The sequence below is a fragment of the Alosa sapidissima genome, chromosome 9 (assembly GCF_018492685.1).
Source record: "Alosa sapidissima isolate fAloSap1 chromosome 9, fAloSap1.pri, whole genome shotgun sequence".
NCBI classification, from domain to species: Eukaryota; Metazoa; Chordata; class Actinopteri; order Clupeiformes; family Clupeidae; genus Alosa; species Alosa sapidissima.
Window position 1 is genome coordinate 33,992,101 of NC_055965.1, and position 21,890 is coordinate 34,013,990.

The following is a 21,890-nucleotide window of genomic DNA, read 5'->3' on the forward strand; positions in this document are numbered from 1 at the left end:
GAGGTTGCGTGTTAGCCTGCTATGGTGTATGCACTCATCATGATTCTCAACTTTTTACTGCATTGCCATGAACAAAGTAAAGGCAAAGAAGGTGTTTCTTTGTTGAACAAATTGGGATGCAATGTGAGCCTTGAATTGGATGCCATGCAGGAATTTGTATGTCCGCGAGTAATTTAAACGAGAGTAATGGGTGTGCAGCGTTGGTTTGTGTACATGACGTTATATTTTTGCAGTCACTTCGTCTGTTTTTATAAGCCAGAAGGATCGATATACATGGTACCAATGGATAGCCCTGTGTCTCCTCTTTCATCTGATATGCTTGCCATATCTATGCTATCACGGGTTCGCGAGTAATTCAAACGAGAGTAATGGTTGCACAGGTGAACGCAGAGAAGTATAGACTGTAAATATGATGCAATTTGATTTCATTTCATGATTTTTTTTAATTTTCATACTTGATCGTACAGACAAGTGTGTAGTCTCGTTGGAAAGCCCCACTTCTGCTCTGTCACGCAATAAAGGTTTGATCTCGCTGCGATGAACAGTTCCGGAGCAATGTAACAGAGAAGAAAGGGTGTGTTTTTAACGCACTTTGCGTCAATCGGGTTCTAAGGGTTAGGAGTTAGCCTGGGTTTTCCCATGCTGCCTTACGCGCACAATTTTATTCAATAAGATGAGGTCTGACGTTAGCCAGGCTATTTAGGAGTGGTAAGTTGTCCGAAAAACCAGAAGTTACGCAAAATTACGTAGCGACATTATGTTGTGTTTACTCGCGCCTGTATATTTCTCCTAAATTCACCAAAAGTTAACATTCTTACCTTGCATGTACTACCGTGGCCGTGATCCAAAACATATCATCTGTAGTACCGTTGGAAAGCTCTGTTTTTCCTGTATCACACTATGTTATCCATATATGGACACTTCCTTTGTGTTACACACAATCATCAAATACACACAACGCCACACACACAATCATCAAATACACACAGACACACACGGCCACACACACAAACACAATCATCAAATACACACAGACACACACTCACACACAGGGGTAGCATTCAGACTGATATGACAATATCACACATACACACACACACACACTTTAATCATCACATATTAAACACACTTTAATTATACAACAATTGGGTTCTATGGAACTATTTATTTGTTTCTGATTGGCCGAGAGACGTTCCATGAGTTGGAATATCCCTGGACATTTCAACTCAGACTTTGCACAGCTAATAATAAATCACTCCGCGATACAATGTGAAGATTTGACACAGTGTTCTCATCCCAGCTCTCCACTATTTCAAGCAATGGGTTACTCCTTAGCAAACCATAACGAAACAGTGCTTCACCACATCTGTGGATTAAGCCACACAGTCAACTCAATGTAAGTAAGATAAACGAGGATGCTAATTGTTCTTAGCATTGCCAGCATTGTGTATAATATAATTGTCACTTGGAGGAGACTAACGTTAGCATAATTAGCTAACCGCTGCTAACGTGCTAGCATCGTCACGTCAGGCTGTGCACAGTAATATAACATTTATTCACCATAAATTAATAAAGTTGAGTGGTTCTGCAATGTAGACAATGTTTCTGTTTTTTTGCAGTACCATGTCCCTTACATGACATGGCCCATTGTCCTTGTAACATGCATTCAGCAAACCTAGATATGAATGTGATTTCAGCCCGACTTTCAACATTTCTTTCAAGAATACATGTAAACCACCAAGACCCGTAACGAGGGATCTGGAATGTTGGTTACCTAGCAACCAAGATGCTGTCTATTGAAAAGGGAACTATTTTTTGATGCGTAAGAACGATGTCGAAATTAACATTTTTAAACAATAATAGGGTGTTTTCAGATTATTTAGTTTGTTGTAGAATTGTTGTATAAAAGCAATATAGCACTCGTGGTCGTGGGATTGGTCATGGATATTCCCACGGCTGTTGTTGCCTGCGCCACTCGGCCTCCGGCCTCGTGGCTACGGCCGAACAACACCCGTGGGAATATCCATGACCAACCCCACTCTCACTCATGCTATATTGTTTAATCATCACATATCATCACAAGCATGTGCACACAGACACTGCAGTGTCCATGTACATCCACATATGAACTGAGCCCTGATTAACACTGCAGTGTCCATGTACATATAAACTGAGGCCTGATTAACACTGCAGTGTCCATGTACATCCACATATGAACTGAGGCCTGATTAACACTGCAGTGTGAGTATGTGTGTGTGTAGGCCTGTTTACAAGGCTCATGAAACCCTTGCCGGTGTTTTGACTTAATTAGCTGATTAGAGCTCATCTTAGGTCAACATTTCTGTATCATCATTTCTTCATTGTAATATTTTGAGATTCTTGATTTGAGATTTTTGATATCCATCAGCTGTAAATTGTAATTGTCAAGATTAGAAGAATCAAGATTAAAACAAGTTGAATATAGTAATGTCTAATAATACTAATAAACTGTAGTACTTGTGATGTGGACAACAGTCTGATCATGGTGTCATTACAATCTAATGCAGGTTTGGACTTTCACCATTTCAGGGGCAAAGGCCAGTATATACACGACTGTATATACTGTATGTGTGTATCCAGAAAGGAGCACCTCTGATGGGTTGTATGTGTGTGTGTGTGTGTGTCAGGGGCGGAGTGGGACACTAAAATCCACCGGGAAAATTCTGACGGCACCGGCCCCCCCTCCCCCCCTTCAAACACACACCCATCAATAGCACAAACAAAATATATGTCAATTTCAAATACTAATAGGCTACGTATAGGCTACATTTGGAGAAAGGAACTGTAGTGCTAATGCAATACAACAAGCCTATCAATCACAAACCAGGCACTTTCAATAAATGTGTAAGGAACTAGATATTTAAGTGCAGTATAAAAACAGCTTTGTGGGTGGATGGAAATTTCAAGCATCATGCAAGGACATACATGTATCTGGGTATCATAGCACTCCAATAGTTGACTGTATAAATTTAAAAAAGCCCTAGCCTACAGACAGTGTCAACCTAATAACACAGGTAATTAAATAATTGAAAAACCAGGCACTTTGAATAGGTAGCTTAAAGTAGGCCTATAAAGGCTTACATATAAACAGTTCCAACGAGTTCCACAAACCATTTATCAGCCTGAGTGGCCCATTAATTAGTTATAGGCTAGGCTATAGGCTACATATAAACATAAGACTAGCTTGTGCTTGTTTCTGCCTAGCAATAACGTCAATGCTTTAGCTCCTAAACTTTCTCTCTGCCTTCCATCCATGTGTAAAACAGCAAGCAAGCAACCACGCAAATCCGTCGACTGTCAAAAATCCTGTCGTTTTCAGTAACAGTTTTCCTCGAACTTGATCGCTTGTAGGGTCATGCCATTAGACAAGGGGCCGCTCATTTATCCCCCTACATTTCTGTAAATAGACTTGACCTGCAATCGGTTCATTGGATAAACCAGAAACTCATTCCCCATTCCCAGGAGGCTTTGCTCCATTCTAGCCTAGGCCTGCTAACCTGCGTTCATTTAAGAACAAACAAACAAATGAAATTGTATTTTTTTTTTATTTGTGATGAAAGTTCTGTAACGTCTGAATAAGACAAAAATGAATTAAGATAAAAAATTAAGGCTAGCCTACACAAAAATCAGCATGGGAGAGATGAGTGTGCAGGGTAACCATGAATGACATGTGATCGAGTGGTATAAATATTGGTTGGACTTCTCCCAACTGTAAAGTGTAAATTCGGGAGATTTTCATGGAAAAGTTCATTTGAAAGTGTCATGTACGACGCAGGGCCGCGATGAAAGTTCTGAGGGCCGGCCCGCATTGCCACTCCGCCCCTGGTGTGTGTGTGTGTGTGTGTGTGTGTGTGTGTGTGTGTGTGTGTGTTGAAGATGTTGAAGATACCAGGAAGGTTCTGGTGACGCATGCAAACTTACATACAAGAAGAAGATGGTGAGATGTGTCTTCCTTACCAGTAATATGATATCAAGATAAGAGGCTGTAGGTTTTTGAAACACTCACACAGACACACACTTACACTCACACACACACTCTCTCACATACACATATAAAGCCCATACACACATACAGCAGACACACACACACACACACAGCAGACACACACATACAGCAGACACACACACACACACACACACACACTCACTCACACATTTTGAGGCAGCCATGGCCTACTGGTTAGGGCTTGTAACCGAAGGGTTGCCAGTTCGATTCCTGGCAAAATCTGGCAACCTAACAGGTCAACAGACAAGCTCAACCTGACAGGCATTCTCTCTTTCTCTCTCTCTCTCTCTCACACACACACACACACGCGCACGCACACAGACACATAGTCAAAGCATCACTGATTATACACTCAAATACACAGACACATACACACTTTAACCATCACATATAATATACACACCAGGTCAGTATATCACATGAAAGAATCTGAGAGAAGAGAGAGTAAAACACATGTGAGGAACTTGGGTGTTAACTGCTAGTTTGATCTCAACTCTCTACATCTGATAGAGAGAGTGAAGGCTCTGGAACTAACACACTCACACACACACACACACACACAGACCAGTTCCGGTTGATAGAAGGGCAGAATGAGCCTGTCAGAGCTCTTACAGCCTGTCTGGTAGAAGCAGAGCGACACAAGCAGACTAAACTTCAACACAAACACAGAACTCAGAATGGAGACTGCAGTGTGTGTGAGTGGATTTGTCCTGCTAATTTTCATCACTGGCGTCCACCTCAGTCCAGATCCTAAACCCGTATTTAGACTTGAAGCAGGGCATGCTGTATTTAACACCAGGCTCTCCAGGGTGGATGACTACGTGCTGTACAGGGTTTCTGGAGATGGAGATCTGCTGCTGATCAACTGCTCACAGCCAGAGAGACCACAGCCAGACGGATACGAGGTGAAGTGTCTCAACTTCTCTGATTTCTACTTTATAATGTACAACCTCAACATGTCCCAGAGTGGGGACTACAGGGCTGAAGGCTGGAGAGGAGGAAACATGACAGAACACAGAACCTTTCATCTCACTGTCTGTGCAGAAGGTGGTGAAGAAGAGTCTTATGTAGCATATGATGGCAGTGCTGTACTGTGTAGTCTGAATTCCACTCTAGATCACGGGAGCAGCATACAGCTGTACAGAAGTAGCGCGCAATATAATCTGATCCAAAATCATTATAAAATTACATGGTCTGACTGGACTCTGGTCCTGGACACCGACTCCTCACTGGAGCCACTCGTGGAGGATCTGAGGGGCAGACTGCAGGTGGATCTCAACACCTCTCAGGTCACACTGGCTGGGCTTAGAGAATCTCCCTCTGTCTTCTGTTGTGCAGTATGGAGAGGAGCTCAATGCCAAAGCTATAGCTACAGAGATGTTAGTACACTTCCTAAATATGTCTTTGCTTATGAAGAGGAGAATGTGACTCTTCCCTGCATTCTGAAAGGAGAGCTCCCCAGAAAAGTGCACTGGGTCTTTCACAATGGGTCTGTCCAGTCCAGCATTAATCAGACTCAACCACAGGAAGTGATGTACATGCTAAACGGCAACCAGACAGATAACTACTCCCTCATCATCCCCTCTGTGTCACTACAACACTCTGGGCGGTATACATGTGTGGAGCATGATTCTACTACAGAAATGGGTTTCCTCTTTGTTTGTATGAAATTCTCTCTTTTGGATGTGGTGTTTTCTCATGGTGAAAGTGTCCTTCTGGATATTACTGAACACTTGAATGAGTCTTTCATTCCATATCATTCCATCCAGTGGTACCGTCAGAAAGTGTTCCAGCCACAGGTTCTGATTGTAGACTTCCATAATACTTATAAAACAAAACTTGTGCCTCTACCTGAAGATCTGAGGGGCCGAGTGACTGTGTCCAATTTACTTTCTAATTCCACTCTGACCATCTCCAACCTCACAGCAGAGGACAGCGGGCTGTACACATGGAGAGTGTATGGACGTAAGGGGACATTAGATATACATTATAGAGTATTTGAATGGAAATTAGGAAATGAAATCTATTTTTGTTTTGAGGGCACCTTCCGCCTTGTGTACAGGGATCCGTTTGGGGTGCACTCTCCTTTCTACAGAGCGTACGCTCCACTGATGGGCTGTGTGCTGCTGGGGCTGGTCACTGCTGTGATCTGATTCAGGCTGAGGAGCAGAAGAGGAGAGCAGACCTCTGGACGTCAGAGCAGAGAGGGTCAGCAGAGTGGAGATGAAGACCTCTATGATGAAGTGGAGATGGCTGAACTCAACACCTGAACTCAACACGCTTCTCTCTCCTGTGTCTGCTGTAGCTGCTGAACTCAACACCTGAACTCAACACGCTTCTCTCCTGTGTCTGCTGTAGCTGCTGAATTCAACACACTTCTCTCTCCTGTATCTGCTGTAGCTGCTGAACACATCTGAACTCAACACGCTTCTCTCTCCTGTGTCTGCTGTAGCTGCTGAATTCAACACACTTCTCTCTCCTGTAGCTTCAGAAGATACAGATAAAATGTCATAGCAACTCAGCTGTCCTGTTGATTTTAGATATTGTATGTTATTTTTTGCTGTTTGTTTGAGAAAGATGGGGTCTCACATGAGAGTTTTTCTGGAACCCATCACATGTTTTGAAATACCAGCGTTATTTCCTGCATACTGTAAATATCTTTTTTATGTAACTTTGTAACTTTAAACACAAAGACACATGAATTGACAAATCAATTGAAGAGGACAAAATATTTTTTATGTTGCCGTTGGGGTGTCAAATTCATTGCAACTTAGCTATCCTGTTAATAAGTATTGTATGTTATTTTTGTTGTTTCTTTGAAATATAGTTTATTTTGGTTAGTTTAAAGATGGTTAGTTTTGCTGGAACCCATGTTATGCATTAAAATACCAGATTGATTGTACTGTAAATATCTTTCTTCTGCCACTTTTGAAAATTACTGAAATTTGTAACTTTAAACGCATAAATAAAGTCAATTGAAATGATTCCAAACTGTGCTGAATTCAATCATAACCATAAGAATAATGATGTTATCTAGAATTTAAAATGATTAAACATCAACACCTCAATCTTTTTAAAACATGACATGAATGCTGGATTTGTGCTGAGTTCAATAACAACCATAAGGAAGATGATGCTTTTCTACCATCTAAACAGAGATGAAGGTCTGTGCGTGCGTGCCTATGTGCGTGTGTGAGTTAATGCGTGCATTCATGAGTGTGTGTGTGTGTGTGTGTGTGCGTGTGTGTGATTAAGAGAGACAGAGCGAGTAGGAGTATCTGTCTTCAAGATTTAGCAGAGATAACCCCACTGCTCATAGAGAGTTACCATGGAGACAGATGTCTGATTCGTCTCATTTGTCTCAAAAGGAAAATAAACCCCCAACACACAATCTCTGGCACACGCAGGCCAGTAGCCTGCGACTCCACACACAGGTATGTACAGTCAACACAAAACACAGATACAGATTACAAGTCACAAGACCCAATGTATATAAGTATAAGTATATATACTCTTTCCCGTGAGGGAAATTTGGTCTCTGCATTTATCCCAATCCGTGAATTAATGAAACACACTCAGCACACAGTGAGGTGAAGCACACACTAATCCCGGCGCAGTGAGCTAGCTGCCTGCAACAGCGGCGCTCAGGGAGCAGTGAGGGTTAGGTGCCTTGCTCAAGGGCACTTCAGCCGTGGTCCACTGGTCGGGGGTTTGAACCAGCAACCCTCCAGTTACAAGTCCGAAGCGCTAACCAGTAGGCCACGGCTGCCCCATGACCGCCAATCTGCTGCTTGGCACCAAGGCCGTCTGTATGCTGAGGGTTTTTAGAGGTTGCCCAATTAGCCCAATCAGGAAGCCCCACTTCCAGCCAATCAGGAGCAGGCAGGACCTGGACACACTGCCCCCTACAGGAGGTGTGATCACGCTACACACTGCACACACACACGTGCGTATCAGGACCTGGACACACTGCCCCCTACAGGAGGTGTGATCACACTACACACTGCACACACACACGTGCGTATCAGGACCTGGACACACTGCCCCCTACAGGAGGTGTGATCACACTACACACACAAACGTGCGTGCGTATCAGGACCTGGACACACTGCCCCCTACAGGAGGTGTGATCACACTACACACTGCACACACAAACGTGCGTGCGTATCAGGACCTGGACACACTGCCCCCTACAGGAGGTGTGATCACACTACACACTGCACCACTGCACACACACATGTGCGTGCGTATCAGGACCTGTTTGTGGTTTGTGCGTGTGTGTGTGTGTGTGTGTGTATGTGTGAGGGTGAGAGAGGGATGGAGGGAGAGAGAGACAGAGAGAGGGGGTGAGAGAGGGATGGAGGGAGAGAGAGAGAAGAGGAGTTTCTGTGCTCAAGATAACCCCACTGCTCGTAGAGTTACCATGGAGACAGATGTAGTGATAAGCAGAGTCACATATCAGTCACCTGTAATGGGTCCTTCAGTGCTGTGGATTTGAAATATGCACACACAACCACACACACACACACACACACACACACACACACAGACCAGTTCCGGTTGATAGAAGGGCAGAATGAGCCTGTCAGAGCTCTCACAGTCTGTTTGGTAGAAGCAGAGCGACACAAGCAGACTAAACTTCAACACAAACACAGAACTCAGAATGGAGACTGCAGTGTGTGTGAGTGGATTTGTCCTGCTGATTTTCATCACTGGCGTCCACCTCAGTCCAGATCTTGAACCCGTATTTAGACTTGAAGGAGGGCGTGCTGTATTTAACACCAGGTTCTCCAGGGTGGATGACTACGTGCTCTACAGGGTTTCTGGAGATGGAGATCTGCTGCTGGTCAACTGCTCAGAGCCAGAGAGACCACAGCCACACGGATACGAGGTGAAGTGTTTTAACCCCCTTATTTCTACTTTAACATGACCAGCCTCAACATGTCCCAGAGTGGACACTACAGGGCTGAAGGCTGGAGAGGAGGAAACATCACAGAATACAGAAACTTCCATCTCACCGTCTGTGCAGAAGGTGGTGAAGAGCCTGTGGAAGAAGTCATGCATGGTGGCAGTGCTGTACTGTGTAGTCTGAATTCCACTCTGGATCATGGGAGCAGCATACAGCTGTACAGACGAATATATCTGGTTAACTCTGGAGTTACCTGGACTGACTGGACTCTGGTCCTGGACACCAACTGCTCACTGGAGCCACTCGTGGAGGATGTGAGGGGCAGAATGCAGGTGGAACTCAACACCTCTCTGGTCACACTGGCTGGGCTTAGAGAATCTCCCTCTGTCTTCTGTTGTGCAGTATGGAGAGGAGCTGAATGCCAAAGTTATAGCTACAGAGGTGTTAGTACACATCCTAAATATGTCTTTGCTTATGAAGAGGAGAATGTGACTCTTCCCTGCATTCTGAAAGGAGAGCTCCCCAGAAAAGTGCACTGGGTCTTTCACAATGGGTCTGTCCAGTCCAGCATTAATCAGACTCAACCACAGGAAGTGATGTACATGCTAAACGGCAGCCAGACTAGGAACTACTCCCTCATCATTACCTCTGTGTCACCACAACACTCTGGGTTGTATACATGTGTGGAGCATGATGCTGCTACAGAAGAGGGTTTCCTCTTTGTTTGTATGAAATTCTCTCTTTTGGATGTGGAGTTTTCCCACAGTGAAAGTTTCCTACTGGATATTACTGAACACTTGAATGAGTCTTTGCTTTGGTATGGGATCCAGTGGTACAGTCAGAAAGTGTTCCAGCCACAGGTTCTGATTGTAGACTTCCATAATAGATATAAACCAAACTCTGTGCCTCTACCTGAAGATCTGAGGGGACGAGTGACTGTGTCCAATTTACTTTCTAACTCCACTCTGACCATCTCCAACCTCACAGCAGAGGACAGTGGGCTGTACACATGGAGTGTGTATGGAATTGCGAAATTAGGAAATGATATCTATGTTTGTTCTGAGGGCACCTTCCGGCTTGTGTACAGGGATCCGTTTGGGGTGCACTCTCCTTTCTACAGAGCGTACGCTCCACTGATAGGCTGTGTGCTGCTGGGGCTGGTCACTGCTGTGATCTGGTTCAGGCTGAGGAGCAGAAGAGGAGAGCAGACCTCTGGACGTCAGAGCAGAGAGGGTCAGCAGAGTGGAGATGAAGACCTCTATGATGAAGTGGAGATGGCTGAACTCAACACCTGAACTCAACACGCTTCTCTCTCCTGTGTCTGCTGTAGCTGCTGAACTCAACACCTGAACTCAACACGCTTCTCTCTCCTGTGTCTGCTGTAGTTGCTGAGTTCAACACAATTCTCTCTCCTGTGTCTGCTGTAGCTGCTGAACACATCTGAACTCAACACGCTTCTCTCTCCTGTGTCTGCTGTAGCTGCTGAACACACCTGAACTCAACACGCTTCTCTCTCTTGTGTCTGCTGTAGCTGCTGAACTCAACACCTGAACTCAACACGCTTCTCTCTCCTTCAGAAGATACAGATAAAATGCCATAGCAACTCCGCTGTCCTGTTGATATTAAATATTGTATGTTATTGTTGCTGTTTGTTTGAGAAAGATGGGGTCTCACATGAGAGTTTTTCTGGAACCCATCACAAGTTTTGAAATACCAGCGTTATTTCCTGCATACTGTAAATATCTTTTTTATGTAACTTTGTAACTTTAAACACAAAGACACATGAATTGACAAATCAATTGAAGAGGACAAAATATTTTTTATGTTGCTGTTGGGGTGTCAAATGCATTGCAACTTAGCTATCCTGTTGAACACACAGTGAGGTGAAGCACACACTAATCCCGGCGCAGTGAGCTGCCTGTAACAACAGTGGCGCTCAGGGAGCAGTGAGGGTTAGGTGCCTTGCTCAAGGGCACTTCAGCCGTGGTCCACTGGTCGGGGGTTTGAACCAGCAACCCTCCGGTTACAAGTCCGAAGTGCTAACCAGTAGGCCACGGCTGCCCCAACACACACACACACACACCCTCCAGTTACAAGTCCGAAGCACTAACCAGTAGGCCACGGCTGCCCCAACACACACACACACACACCCTCCGGTTACAAGTCCGAAGCGCTAACCAGTAGGCCACGGCTGCCCCATGACCACCAATCTGCTGCTTGGCACCAAGGCCGTCTGTATGCTGAGGGCCCAATCAGGAAGCCCCACTTCCAGCCAATCAGGAGCAGGCAGGACCTGGACACACTGCCCCCTACAGGAGCTGTGATCACGCTACACACTGCACACACACACGTGCGTATCAGGAGGTGTGATCACACTACACACTGCACACACACACGTGCGTGTGTATCAGGACCTGAACACACTGCCCCCTACAGGAGGTGTGCTCACACTACACACTGCACACACACATGCGTATCAGGACCTGGACACACTGCCGCCTACAGGAGGTGTGATCACACTACACACTGCACACACACACGTGCGTATCAGGAGGTGTGATCACACTACACACTGCACACACACACGTGCGTGTGTATCAGGACCTGAACACACTGCCCCCTACAGGAGGTGTGCTCACACTACACACTGCACACACACATGCGTATCAGGACCTGGACACACTGCCGCCTACAGGAGGTGTGATCACACTACACACTGCACACACACACGTGCGTGCGTATCAGGACCTGTTTGTTGTTTGTGTGTGTGTGTGTGTGTTTGTGTGTGTGTGTATGTGTGTGTGTGTGTGTGTGTGTGTGTGTATGTGTGAGGGTGAGAGAGGGATGGAGGGAGAGAGATGGATGGAGGGAGAGAGAGACAGAGAGAGGGATGGAGGGAGAGAGAGAGAAGAGGAGGAGTTTCTGTGCTCAAGATAACCCCACTGCTCGTAGAGAGTTACCATGGAGACAGATGTAGTGATAAGCAGAGTCACATATCAGTCACCTGTAATGGGTCCTTCAGTGCTGTGAATTTGAAATATTTGCAAAATATGGTCCTAGCAAAAATTCATGTATGCAATTAATTTAGATTAATGATCATAAAATACTATATTAGATTCATAGTTTTTTTAATTGCTTACCCTAACACATCTAAGACACATGACGCTGAACTGTGGCTTACAACCTCAAGATTTCCTGTTTTCTGACACTTAGACTCATATCTGGTGGGGTAGGAACTGAATGGACACACACACACACACACCAGCCGAGGTGCTCGTAGCTGGGCCTCTCTCCCCAGAAGTGTTCCGATCTGTTATTGTGTGTGTGTGTGTGTGTGAGTGTGTGTGTGTGTGTGTGTGTGTGTGCATGCGTGTGAGAGAGAGATGTTGTGTGTGTGTGTGTGTGTTTATGTTTATGTGTGTGTGTGAGTGTGTGTGTGTGTGTGTGTGTGCATGCGTGTGAGAGAGAGATGTTGTGTGTGTGTATGTGTGTGTGTGTCTGCGTGTGTTTGTGTGTGTGTGTGTTGCTGAACCCATCAGGCCTAAAGCCAATCTCAACCTGAAAGGCACTCAGACAGACACGCACACACAACCACACACACACACACAGACCAGTTCCGGTTGATAGAAGGGCAGGATGAGCCTGTCAGAGCTCTCACAGTCTGTTTGGTAGAAGCAGAGCGACACAAGCAGTCTAAACTTCAACACAAACACAGAACTCAGAATGGAGACTGCAGTGTGTGTGAGTGGATTTGTCCTGCTGATTTTCATCACTGGCGTCCACCTCAGTCCAGATCCTGAACCCGTATTTAGACTTGGAGGAGGGGTTGCTGAATTTAAACCCAGCTTCTCCAGGGTGGATGACTACGTGCTGTACAGAGTTTCTGGAGATGGAGATCTGCTGCTGGTCAACTGCTCACAGCCAGAGAGACCACAGCCACACGGATACGAGGTGGAGTGTCTCAACTCGTCTGATTTCTACTATATGATGTACAACCTCAGCATGTCCCAGAGTGGACACTACAGGGCTGAAGGCTGGAGAGGAGGAAACATCACAGAACACAGAAACTTCCGTCTCACCGTCTGTGCAGAAGGTGGTGCGGAAGAATATGAGGAAGTAGCATATGATAGCAGTGTTGAACTGTGTAGTTTGAATTCCACTCTAGATCACGGGAGCAGCATACAGCTGTACAGACAAAGATTTCAGATTTTAGATGACTTTGGATTTACAAAGTCTGGTTGGACTCTGGTCCTGGACACCAACTCCTCACTGGAGCCACTCGTGGAGGATCTGAGGGGCAGACTACAGGTGGATCTCAACACCTCTCTGGTCACACTGTCTGTGGTTAGAGAACTTTACTCTGTCTTCTATTGTACAGTATGGAGAGGAGCTGAATGCCAAAGCTATAGCAACAGAAAGTTATATACAATCCTTAAATCTGTTTGTTTTTTTTTTTGCTTATGAAGAGCAGAATGTGACTCTTCCCTGCATTCTGAAAGGAGAGCTCCCCAGAAAAGTGCACTGGACCTTTCACAATTGGTCTGTCCGGTCCAGCATTAATCAGACTCAACCACAGGAAGTGATGTACATGCTAAACGGCAGCCAGACTGGAAACTACTCCCTCATCATCCCCTCTGTGTCACTACAACACTCTGGGGGCTATGCATGTTTGGAGAATGATGCTGCTACTACAGAAGTGGGTTTCCTCTTTGTTTGTATGAAATTCTCTCTTTTGGATGTGGAGTTTTCCCACAGTGAAAGTGTCCTACTGTATATTACTAAACACTTGAATGAGTCTTCCCAATGGTATGGGATCCAGTGGTACCGTCAGAAAGTGTTCCAGCCACAGGCTCTGATTGTAGACTTCCACAGTGGCTACCTCATAAAACCTGTGCCTCTACCTGAAGATCTGAGGGGCAGAGTGACTGTGTCCAATTTACTTTCTAACTCCACTCTGACCATCTCCAACCCCACAGCAGAGGACAGTGGGCTGTACACATGGAGAGTGTATGGACGTAAGGGGACATTAGGAAATCTGACCTATGTTTGTTCTGAGGGCACCTTCTGGCTTGTGTACAGAGATCCGTTTGGGGTGCACTCTCCTTTCTACAGAGCGTACGCTCCACTGATGGGCTGTGTGCTGCTGGGGCTGGTCACTGCTGTGATCTGGTTCAGGCTGAGGAGCAGAAGAGGAGAGCAGACCTCTGGACGTCAGAGCAGAGAGGGTCAGCAGAGTGGAGATGAAGACCTCTATGATGAAGTGGAGATGGCTGAACTCAACACCTGAACTCAACACGCTTCTCTCTCCTGTGTCTGCTGTAGCTGCTGAATTCAACACACTTCTCTCTCCTGTAGCTTCAGAAGATACAGATAAAATGTCATAGCAACTCAGCTGTCCTGTTGATTTTCGATATTGTATGTTATTTTTTGCTGTTTGTTTGAGAAAGATGGGGTCTCACATGAGAGTTTTTCTGGAACCCATCACATGTTTTGAAATACCAGCGTTATTTCCTGCATACTGTAAATATCTTTTTAATGTAACTTTGTAACTTTAAACACAAAGACACATGAATTGACAAATCAATTGAAGAGGACAAAATATTTTTTATGTTGCTGTTGGGGTGTCAAATTCATTGCAACTTAGCTATCCTGTTAATAAGTATTGTATGTTATTTTTGTTGTTTCTTTGAAAGATAGTTTATTTTGGTTAGTTTAAAGATGGTTAGTTTTGCTGGAACCCATGTTATGCATTAAAATACCAGATTGATTGTACTGTAAATATCTTTCTTCTGCCACTTTTGAAAATTACTGAAATTTGTAACTTTAAACGCATAAATAAAGTCAATTGAAATGATTCCAGACTGTGCTGAATTCAATCATAACCATAAGAATAATGATGTTATCTAGAATTTAAAATGATTAAACATCAACACCTCAATCTTTTTAAAACATGACATGAATGCTGGATTTGTGCTGAGTTCAATAACAACCATAAGGAAGATGATGCTTTTCTACCATCTAAACAGAGATGAAGGTCTGTGTGTGCGTGCCTATGTGCGTGTGGGAGTTCATGCGTGCATTCATGAGTGTGTGTGTGTGTGTGTGTGTGCGTGTGTGTGATTAAGAGAGACAGAGCGAGTAGGAGTATCTGTCTTCAAGATTTAGCAGAGATAACCCCACTGCTCATAGAGAGTTACCATGGAGACAGATGTCTGATTCGTCTCATTTGTCTCAAAAGGAAAATAAACCCCCAACACACAATCTCTGGCACACGCAGGCCAGTAGCCTGCGACTCCACACACAGGTATGTACAGTCAACACAAAACACAGATACAGATTACAAGTCACAAGACCCAATGTATATAAGTATAAGTATATATACTCTTTCCCGTGAGGGAAATTTGGTCTCTGCATTTATCCCAATCCGTGAATTAATGAAACACACTCAGCACACAGTGAACACACAGTGAGGTGAAGCACACACTAATCCCGGCGCAGTGAGCTAGCTGCCTGCAACAGCGGCGCTCAGGGAGCAGTGAGGGTTAGGTGCCTTGCTCAAGGGCACTTCAGCCGTGGTCCACTGGTCGGGGGTTTGAACCAGCAACCCTCCAGTTACAAGTCCGAAGCGCTAACCAGTAGGCCACGGCTGCCCCATGACCGCCAATCTGCTGCTTGGCACCAAGGCCGTCTGTATGCTGAGGGTTTTTAGAGGTTGCCCAATTAGCCCAATCAGGAAGCCCCACTTCCAGCCAATCAGGAGCAGGCAGGACCTGGACACACTGCCCCCTACAGGAGGTGTGATCACGCTACACACTGCACACACACACGTGCGTATCAGGACCTGGACACACTGCCCCCTACAGGAGGTGTGATCACACTACACACTGCACCACTGCACACACACATGTGCGTGCGTATCAGGACCTGTTTGTGGTTTGTGCGTGTGTGTGTGTGTGTGTGTGTGTGTGTGTGTGTGTGTGTGTGTGTATGTGTGAGGGTGAGAGAGGGATGGAGGGAGAGAGAGACAGAGAGAGGGGGTGAGAGAGGGATGGAGGGAGAGAGAGAAGAGGAGGAGTTTCTGTGCTCAAGATAACCCCACTGCTCGTAGAGAGTTACCATGGAGACAGATGTAGTGATAAGCAGAGTCACATATCAGTCACCTGTAATGGGTCCTTCAGTGCTGTGGATTTGAAATATGCACACACAACCACACACACACAGACACACACACACACACACACTCACACACACACAGACCAGTTCCGGTTGATAGAAGGGCAGAATGAGCCTGTCAGAGCTCTCACAGTTTGTTTGGTAGAAGCAGAGCGACACAAGCAGACTAAACTTCAACACAAACACAGAACTCAGAATGGAGACTGCAGTGTGTGTGAGTGGATTTGTCCTGCTGATTGTCATCACTGGCGTCCACCTCAGTCCAGATCTTGAACCCGTATTTAGACTTGAAGGAGGGCGTGCTGTATTTAACACCAGCAGGTTCTCCAGGGTGGATGACTACGTGCTCTACAGGGTTTCTGGAGATGGAGATCTGCTACTGGTCAACTGCTCACAGCCAGAGAGACCACAGCCACACGGATACGAGGTGAAGTGTTTTAACCCCCTTATTTCTACTTTAACATGACCAGCCTCAACATGTCCCAGAGTGGACACTACAGGGCTGAAGGCTGGAGAGGAGGAAACATCACAGAACACAGAAACTTCCATCTCACCGTCTGTGCAGAAGGTGGTGAAGAGCCTGTGGAAGAAGTCATGCATGGTGGCAGTGCTGTACTGTGTAGTCTGAATTCCACTCTGGAGCATGGGAGCAGCATACAGCTGTACAGACGAATATATCTGGTTAACTCTGGAGTTACCTGGACTGACTGGACTCTGGTCCTGGACACCAACTCCTCACTGGAGCCACTCGTGGAGGATCTGAGGGGCAGACTGCAGGTGGATCTCAACACCTCTCTGGCTGGGCTTAGAGAATCTCCCTCTGTCTTCTGTTGTGCAGTATGGAGAGGAGCTGAATGCCAAAGTTATAGCTACAGAGGTGTTAGTACACTTCCTAAATATGTCTTTGCTTATGAAGAGGAGAATGTGACTCTTCCCTGCATTCTGAAAGGAGAGCTCCCCAGAAAAGTGCACTGGGTCTTTCACAATGGGTCTGTCCAGTCCAGAATTAATCAGACTCAACCACAGGAAGTGATGTACATGCTAAACGGCAGCCAGACTAGGAACTACTCCCTCATCATTACCTCTGTGTCACCACAACACTCTGGGTTGTATACATGTGTGGAGCATGATGCTGCTACAGAAATGGTTGTCCTCTTTGTTTGTATGAAATTCTCTCTTTTGGATGTGGAGTTTTCCCACAGTGAAAGTTTCCTACTGGATATTACTGAACACTTGAATGAGTCTTTCTTAACGTATGGAATCCAGTGGTACCGTCAGAAAGTGTTCCAGCCACAGGTTCTGATTGTAGACTTCCATAATACTTATAAAACAAACCCTGTGCCGCTACCTGAAGATCTGAGGGGCCGAGTGACTGTGTCCAATTTACGTTCTAATTCCACTCTGACCATCTCCAACCCCACAGCAGAGGACAGCGGGCTGTACACATGGAGAGTGCATGGACGTAAGGGGACATTAGGAAATTTGAACTATGTTTGTTCTGAGGGCACCTTCCACCTTGTGTACAGAGATCCGTTTGGGGTGCACTCTCCTTTCTACAGAGCGTACGCTCCACTGATAGGCTGTGTGCTGCTGGGGCTGGTCACTGCTGTGATCTGATTCAGGCTGAGGAGCAGAAGAGGAGAGCAGACCTCTGGACGTCAGAGCAGAGAGGGTCAGCAGAGTGGAGATGAAGACCTCTATGATGAAGTGGAGATGGCTGAACTCAACACCTGAACTCAACACGCTTCTCTCTCCTGTGTCTGCTGTAGCTGCTGAACTCAACACCTGAACTCAACACGCTTCTCTCTCCTGTGTCTGCTGTAGCTCCTGAACTTAGCAGACTTCAACAGACTTCTCTCTACTGTAGCTTCAGAAGATGCAGCTAAAATGTCCATTTATAGCATCTCAGCTGTCCTGTTGATACATATTGCATTTCATTGTTGCTGTTTGGTTGAGGCAGACAGGGTCTTTTGTTTTGAACCCATCAAATGTTTTAAAATACCGGCATTATTACTATACTCTAAATATATTTTTTTCTGAAAATTTTTTAACTTTTAAACATATAAATAAAGACAATTTAAAAGAGGACATTATGTACCGAATTGAATCATAAACAAAAAGATGATGATGATGTTCTACCATCTAAACAGAGACAAACACGATAAAACATCCACCACATACAGACACTGCAGTGTCCATGTACATACACAGTAAAATTGACAGTGTTATTAAGTGTTAATTTTTCAGAGACATATTTTTCAGTGTTCATTAGTGTTAATTAGTGTAACTTCGGGAGTTGTTTGATGTACATGTACACCGACAGTGTAATTAAAACTCACAACCTAGTGTTTTAAGTGGGTGTGAATGTACGAACTCTGGGGTGGAGTCATTTACACTTCCGGTCCTTCAGTTGAGATTTTTGAAAAGAAGATGGACGCCATTGAAGTACATCGTGGGATAGTAAAAGGTAAATTCATTTGTTCCCTATACTTCTGTAAGCTAGCATGAAAACTACGACAAATACACAATTAAGTAATGTCACATCACAGGTATATGTTTTCATACCAACGTGTTTTACCTACTATGAAATATTGGTGACGTTAGCTTGGTCGCTAGCTAGTAGCAAGGTCGCTAGCACTAGCTAGCTCAGAAAATTATTGGTAAAACATCCAGCAAGCTAACATAACTTCGGTGGGTTATAACCTTATCAAATTGAAATGGTTAAGTTTATGTTAATTTGTAATACTTAAACTGTAAACTGACATTAATATAATATTGGAGTTGACAACGTCTTAAAGTCCTTTCTGAAATTCGAAAAGGCGGTTGGAATTTGAATACCCACTGAGGGAATAGCTCTAACATGCTAACGTAGCCTAGCTGATTAACATTAGTTACAGCCAGAACTCCACTGTTCATAGCGATCTAACGTTAGTGTGCTGCCAAATGCTCACCTGGCACAAATGGATCTGTTGACTGACTAATTATAACAGTCTGTTGACTCATTGACGTTTGGTTGAACTGAACACTATTGCTTGGTTATAAAAAAATGCTGCTAGCTAACATTAGCTGAGACCACGAGGGCATTCGTTTAACTGTTAGGCATTTGTAGCAAACAGAGGTGTAAGGTAACCGTTAGCCTGGTTGGTTTGGTGCAGTCTCCATTCTCTGTATGGCACTGGTATTCGTTTCTGTTAAGAGTCTGTTGGCTTTATTTGGGTTAGATCAATTTCTTTGTTTCCTAACTTATAAAGGGTGCAGGTAAGCCAAAGAAGTTAGCTAGCTGATACTTATTTTAGATATTTGTAGAAATTGTGGTTCAATAGCTTGCAAGCACGTGCATAAGGATATTCAGTCCATCAGGCATAACGTTACAGCTGAGCAGAGTAAGAAATGTTTATTCTCTGAAATTATGAGCAGTTTTTTTATGGATATGGTAAAATGTAGACGAGTTTACTGCCTAATGAAATTATTTAAGTTATTACCAGTCATGTTGCTTAAAAAGTAGGGATTATATGAACATATTTTAAGACAAAACACTTGAAACATTTTTGAAACATTTGGTAACCTGTGGTAAATAATGTCAGAATAAAGTTTAGAAGTCCTTTGCTGGTTAGTTGATATGCTGCTGATAGTCAAATCATTGTTGTTCTTGTATTGATGTAATCATTTTCTTTGTTTTAACAGGGTCAGCAAAATGCTCATCAATGTCCAGTACCATGGAGAAAAAAGTACATCAAACTGCTGCCTGGTTTTTCCTTTCAAAGTTTAATTCGAGAAGGTGAGGTTTTATGTGGTTTAGCCAAAGTCCTTTTAGGCAAGTCCCTCCACTCGGCAGCCATATTGCAACGCTTTTTTTTTTTTCTAGCTTGTTTAGACTATGAATCAGCCTGACCTTAGGCATGTTTCTTAATGATTTCACACGCACACTTTGTATCCTGGCTGGAGTTAATGCAGATCCTTATGATCCTTTTTAAGAAATACATTTGAAATCAATCAAAGTTCAAAATCCCTGTGCACAGCCCTTTTGCAGGTGCTGATGGTGTGCAGTATAACTATTAAAAAGTCAAAAACTAGTATAAATCGCACACTGGAGGGTATATTTTGTTGACTTTATTTGGCGTGAAAGCTTTAGGTACACGTTCAAACCTGATGAAGAAAATTGTGAAATGTGTTGTTCACGCCAAATAAAGTGGGTATGGTTAAAAAAAAAAGATTTTGTCACCCTTTAGTTGAATTAAGTGAAATAAAATCGGAGACCGAATTTCTTAAAGCAGCCCTTTAAGATTCCAATTTTTTTTTTCTTGTTCTTCAAACAAGGCACATCAATCCACTGGTGCAAAAGAAGAGAACACCTCTGCCATAGGAGATTCAGCAGAAAATGGCCAAACAGGTGAGCATTTAAAATTAAAATATCACTAGGAGAAATCCTTGTCTGTTTCCTCTCCAAAATGCAGAAGCCTGGCTTTGTGTTCCGGTAGTGTCAAATCAGTGGGCACATTCAATCTTGCAGCTCTGCACAGATCTGGCTGAACGTAAAGTATGTTTATTAGATTCAGTCAGATCTGCTTGCAGATCCAGTGCTGCAAGATCAAAATCCCACTGATTTCATGCTACTAGAACACGAAGCCAAGCAATTTGCTTCCTTCAGATACAGGTCTTGTTATAATCTCTCTGTACACTTTCCAAGTTTACAATACTTCTGTCTGTCTGTAGAGACCCTCATCACACAACCACAGAAGTGTAATTATATTTTGAGCACTATCAGTGGTATTAAATAGCATTTGTTTTTTGACGTTCTAGCTGCCCCCTTAGCTTTCTTGTTTGTACTCTGGATTTACACTTTTTAGAGGGTGCATGTAAGTTTTCTCTTTACAAGTGTTTCACTGTTATTGTTTCTTTTTTTACGCATAGATGGTCCAGGAGGTTCTGGAGAAGAGTTAAATGGGAGAGGAAATAATGGAGGAGTATAGTAGAGCACCTTGACACACTCTACAAGAAGGCATCTTCTGAATATCCTGGTCCATGGGTATGTTTTGTTTTGAATACATTAATCTAATTGTATACAACAGTTAGGTCCAGTCAAACTATTAACTCTTTTCTGACTGAACGAGAGGGATTCCATGGGTGGGGTTATCTCAGGACATCCCTACTCAGACTTTTCAGTGGTAGTGCCATTTTTACATTGATCCAATGTTATCATTCCATTCATTCAAAGTGAGAGAACATTGTAACATAACATCACAATTGACTGTTTGAGTGAGAAAAATAGAGTGCATGTAATAGGGTGAATAATGTAATGTGAAATAAAATGAAAAATCATTATTGTGCACATATAGCCTCACACAACCTGCCTGCAGAGTGACAAGAAAACCCTAAATTAATGTATTTTAATCCAGGTATTAGGTAGTAGAATTGCTGTGTAAAAACAATATTGAACTGGTGATTGTGGGGTTGATAAATGCTATAAGGTAGAACCTTAGCTGTAGGGATATCTATTACCAACTACACAGTGGCTCCATTTTCAAAAAACTCCTGAAGACCCAGCTCTTTAGAGAACATCTCCTCTCATAGCACTACTTACAACAAGTCTTGCTGATCCTAGTACTTACCACCTGTCTTGAACTGACACTCAACTGTTTAAAAACAGCACTCACTGATGCACTTATTCTTACTGTACTCTACTGTTTTTAAATTGTCCTAAAATTGTTGAGAGAATTGCTTTAAAACTTAAACTGCTACCATGTTAGTCGCTTTGGTTAAAAA

General features: G+C 44.0%; 1 protein-coding gene and 2 long non-coding RNA genes across 3 annotated transcripts in view; 2 read left to right on the forward strand and 1 right to left on the reverse strand.

The window, feature by feature from the left end:
• Positions 1 to 4,999: 4,999 nt before the first annotated feature.
• On the forward strand, positions 5,000 to 6,412 carry LOC121718939. The gene is made up of 2 exons (XM_042104389.1): positions 5,000 to 6,025; positions 6,059 to 6,412. The coding sequence occupies exons 1-2, from the start codon at positions 5,002 to 5,004 to the stop codon at positions 6,196 to 6,198; spliced, it is 1,164 nt and encodes a 387-aa protein (XP_041960323.1). The 5' UTR covers positions 5,000 to 5,001; the 3' UTR covers positions 6,199 to 6,412.
• Positions 6,413 to 9,993: 3,581 nt separating this feature from the next.
• Positions 9,994 to 17,946, reverse strand: LOC121719064. Its single transcript, XR_006034124.1, has 4 exons — positions 17,858 to 17,946; positions 14,238 to 14,279; positions 10,408 to 10,501; positions 9,994 to 10,300 (listed from the first exon to the last, which is right to left on the reverse strand). It is a non-coding gene; the product is annotated as an uncharacterized LOC121719064 (long non-coding RNA).
• Positions 17,947 to 18,461: 515 nt separating this feature from the next.
• Positions 18,462 to 21,890, forward strand: part of LOC121719029 — a 4,295-nt gene continuing 866 nt past the window's right edge. Inside the window, exons 1-4 of the long non-coding RNA XR_006034082.1 lie at positions 18,462 to 18,594; positions 19,812 to 19,905; positions 20,445 to 20,517; positions 21,039 to 21,153. This is a non-coding gene — a long non-coding RNA (uncharacterized LOC121719029). The remainder of the gene's footprint in view (positions 18,595 to 19,811; positions 19,906 to 20,444; positions 20,518 to 21,038; positions 21,154 to 21,890) is intronic.

What these genes read in the sequence shown, in the direction of transcription:
- LOC121718939 (XM_042104389.1), top strand. Translation starts at nt 5,002, where the DNA reads ATGTCCCAGAGTGGGGACTACAGGGCTGAAGGCTGGAGAGGAGGAAAC. An exon ending in TGGACGTAAGGGGACATTAG is followed by an intron (nt 6,026 to 6,058) that starts ATATACATTATA and finishes AATGGAAATTAG; the next exon opens with GAAATGAAATCTATTTTTGT.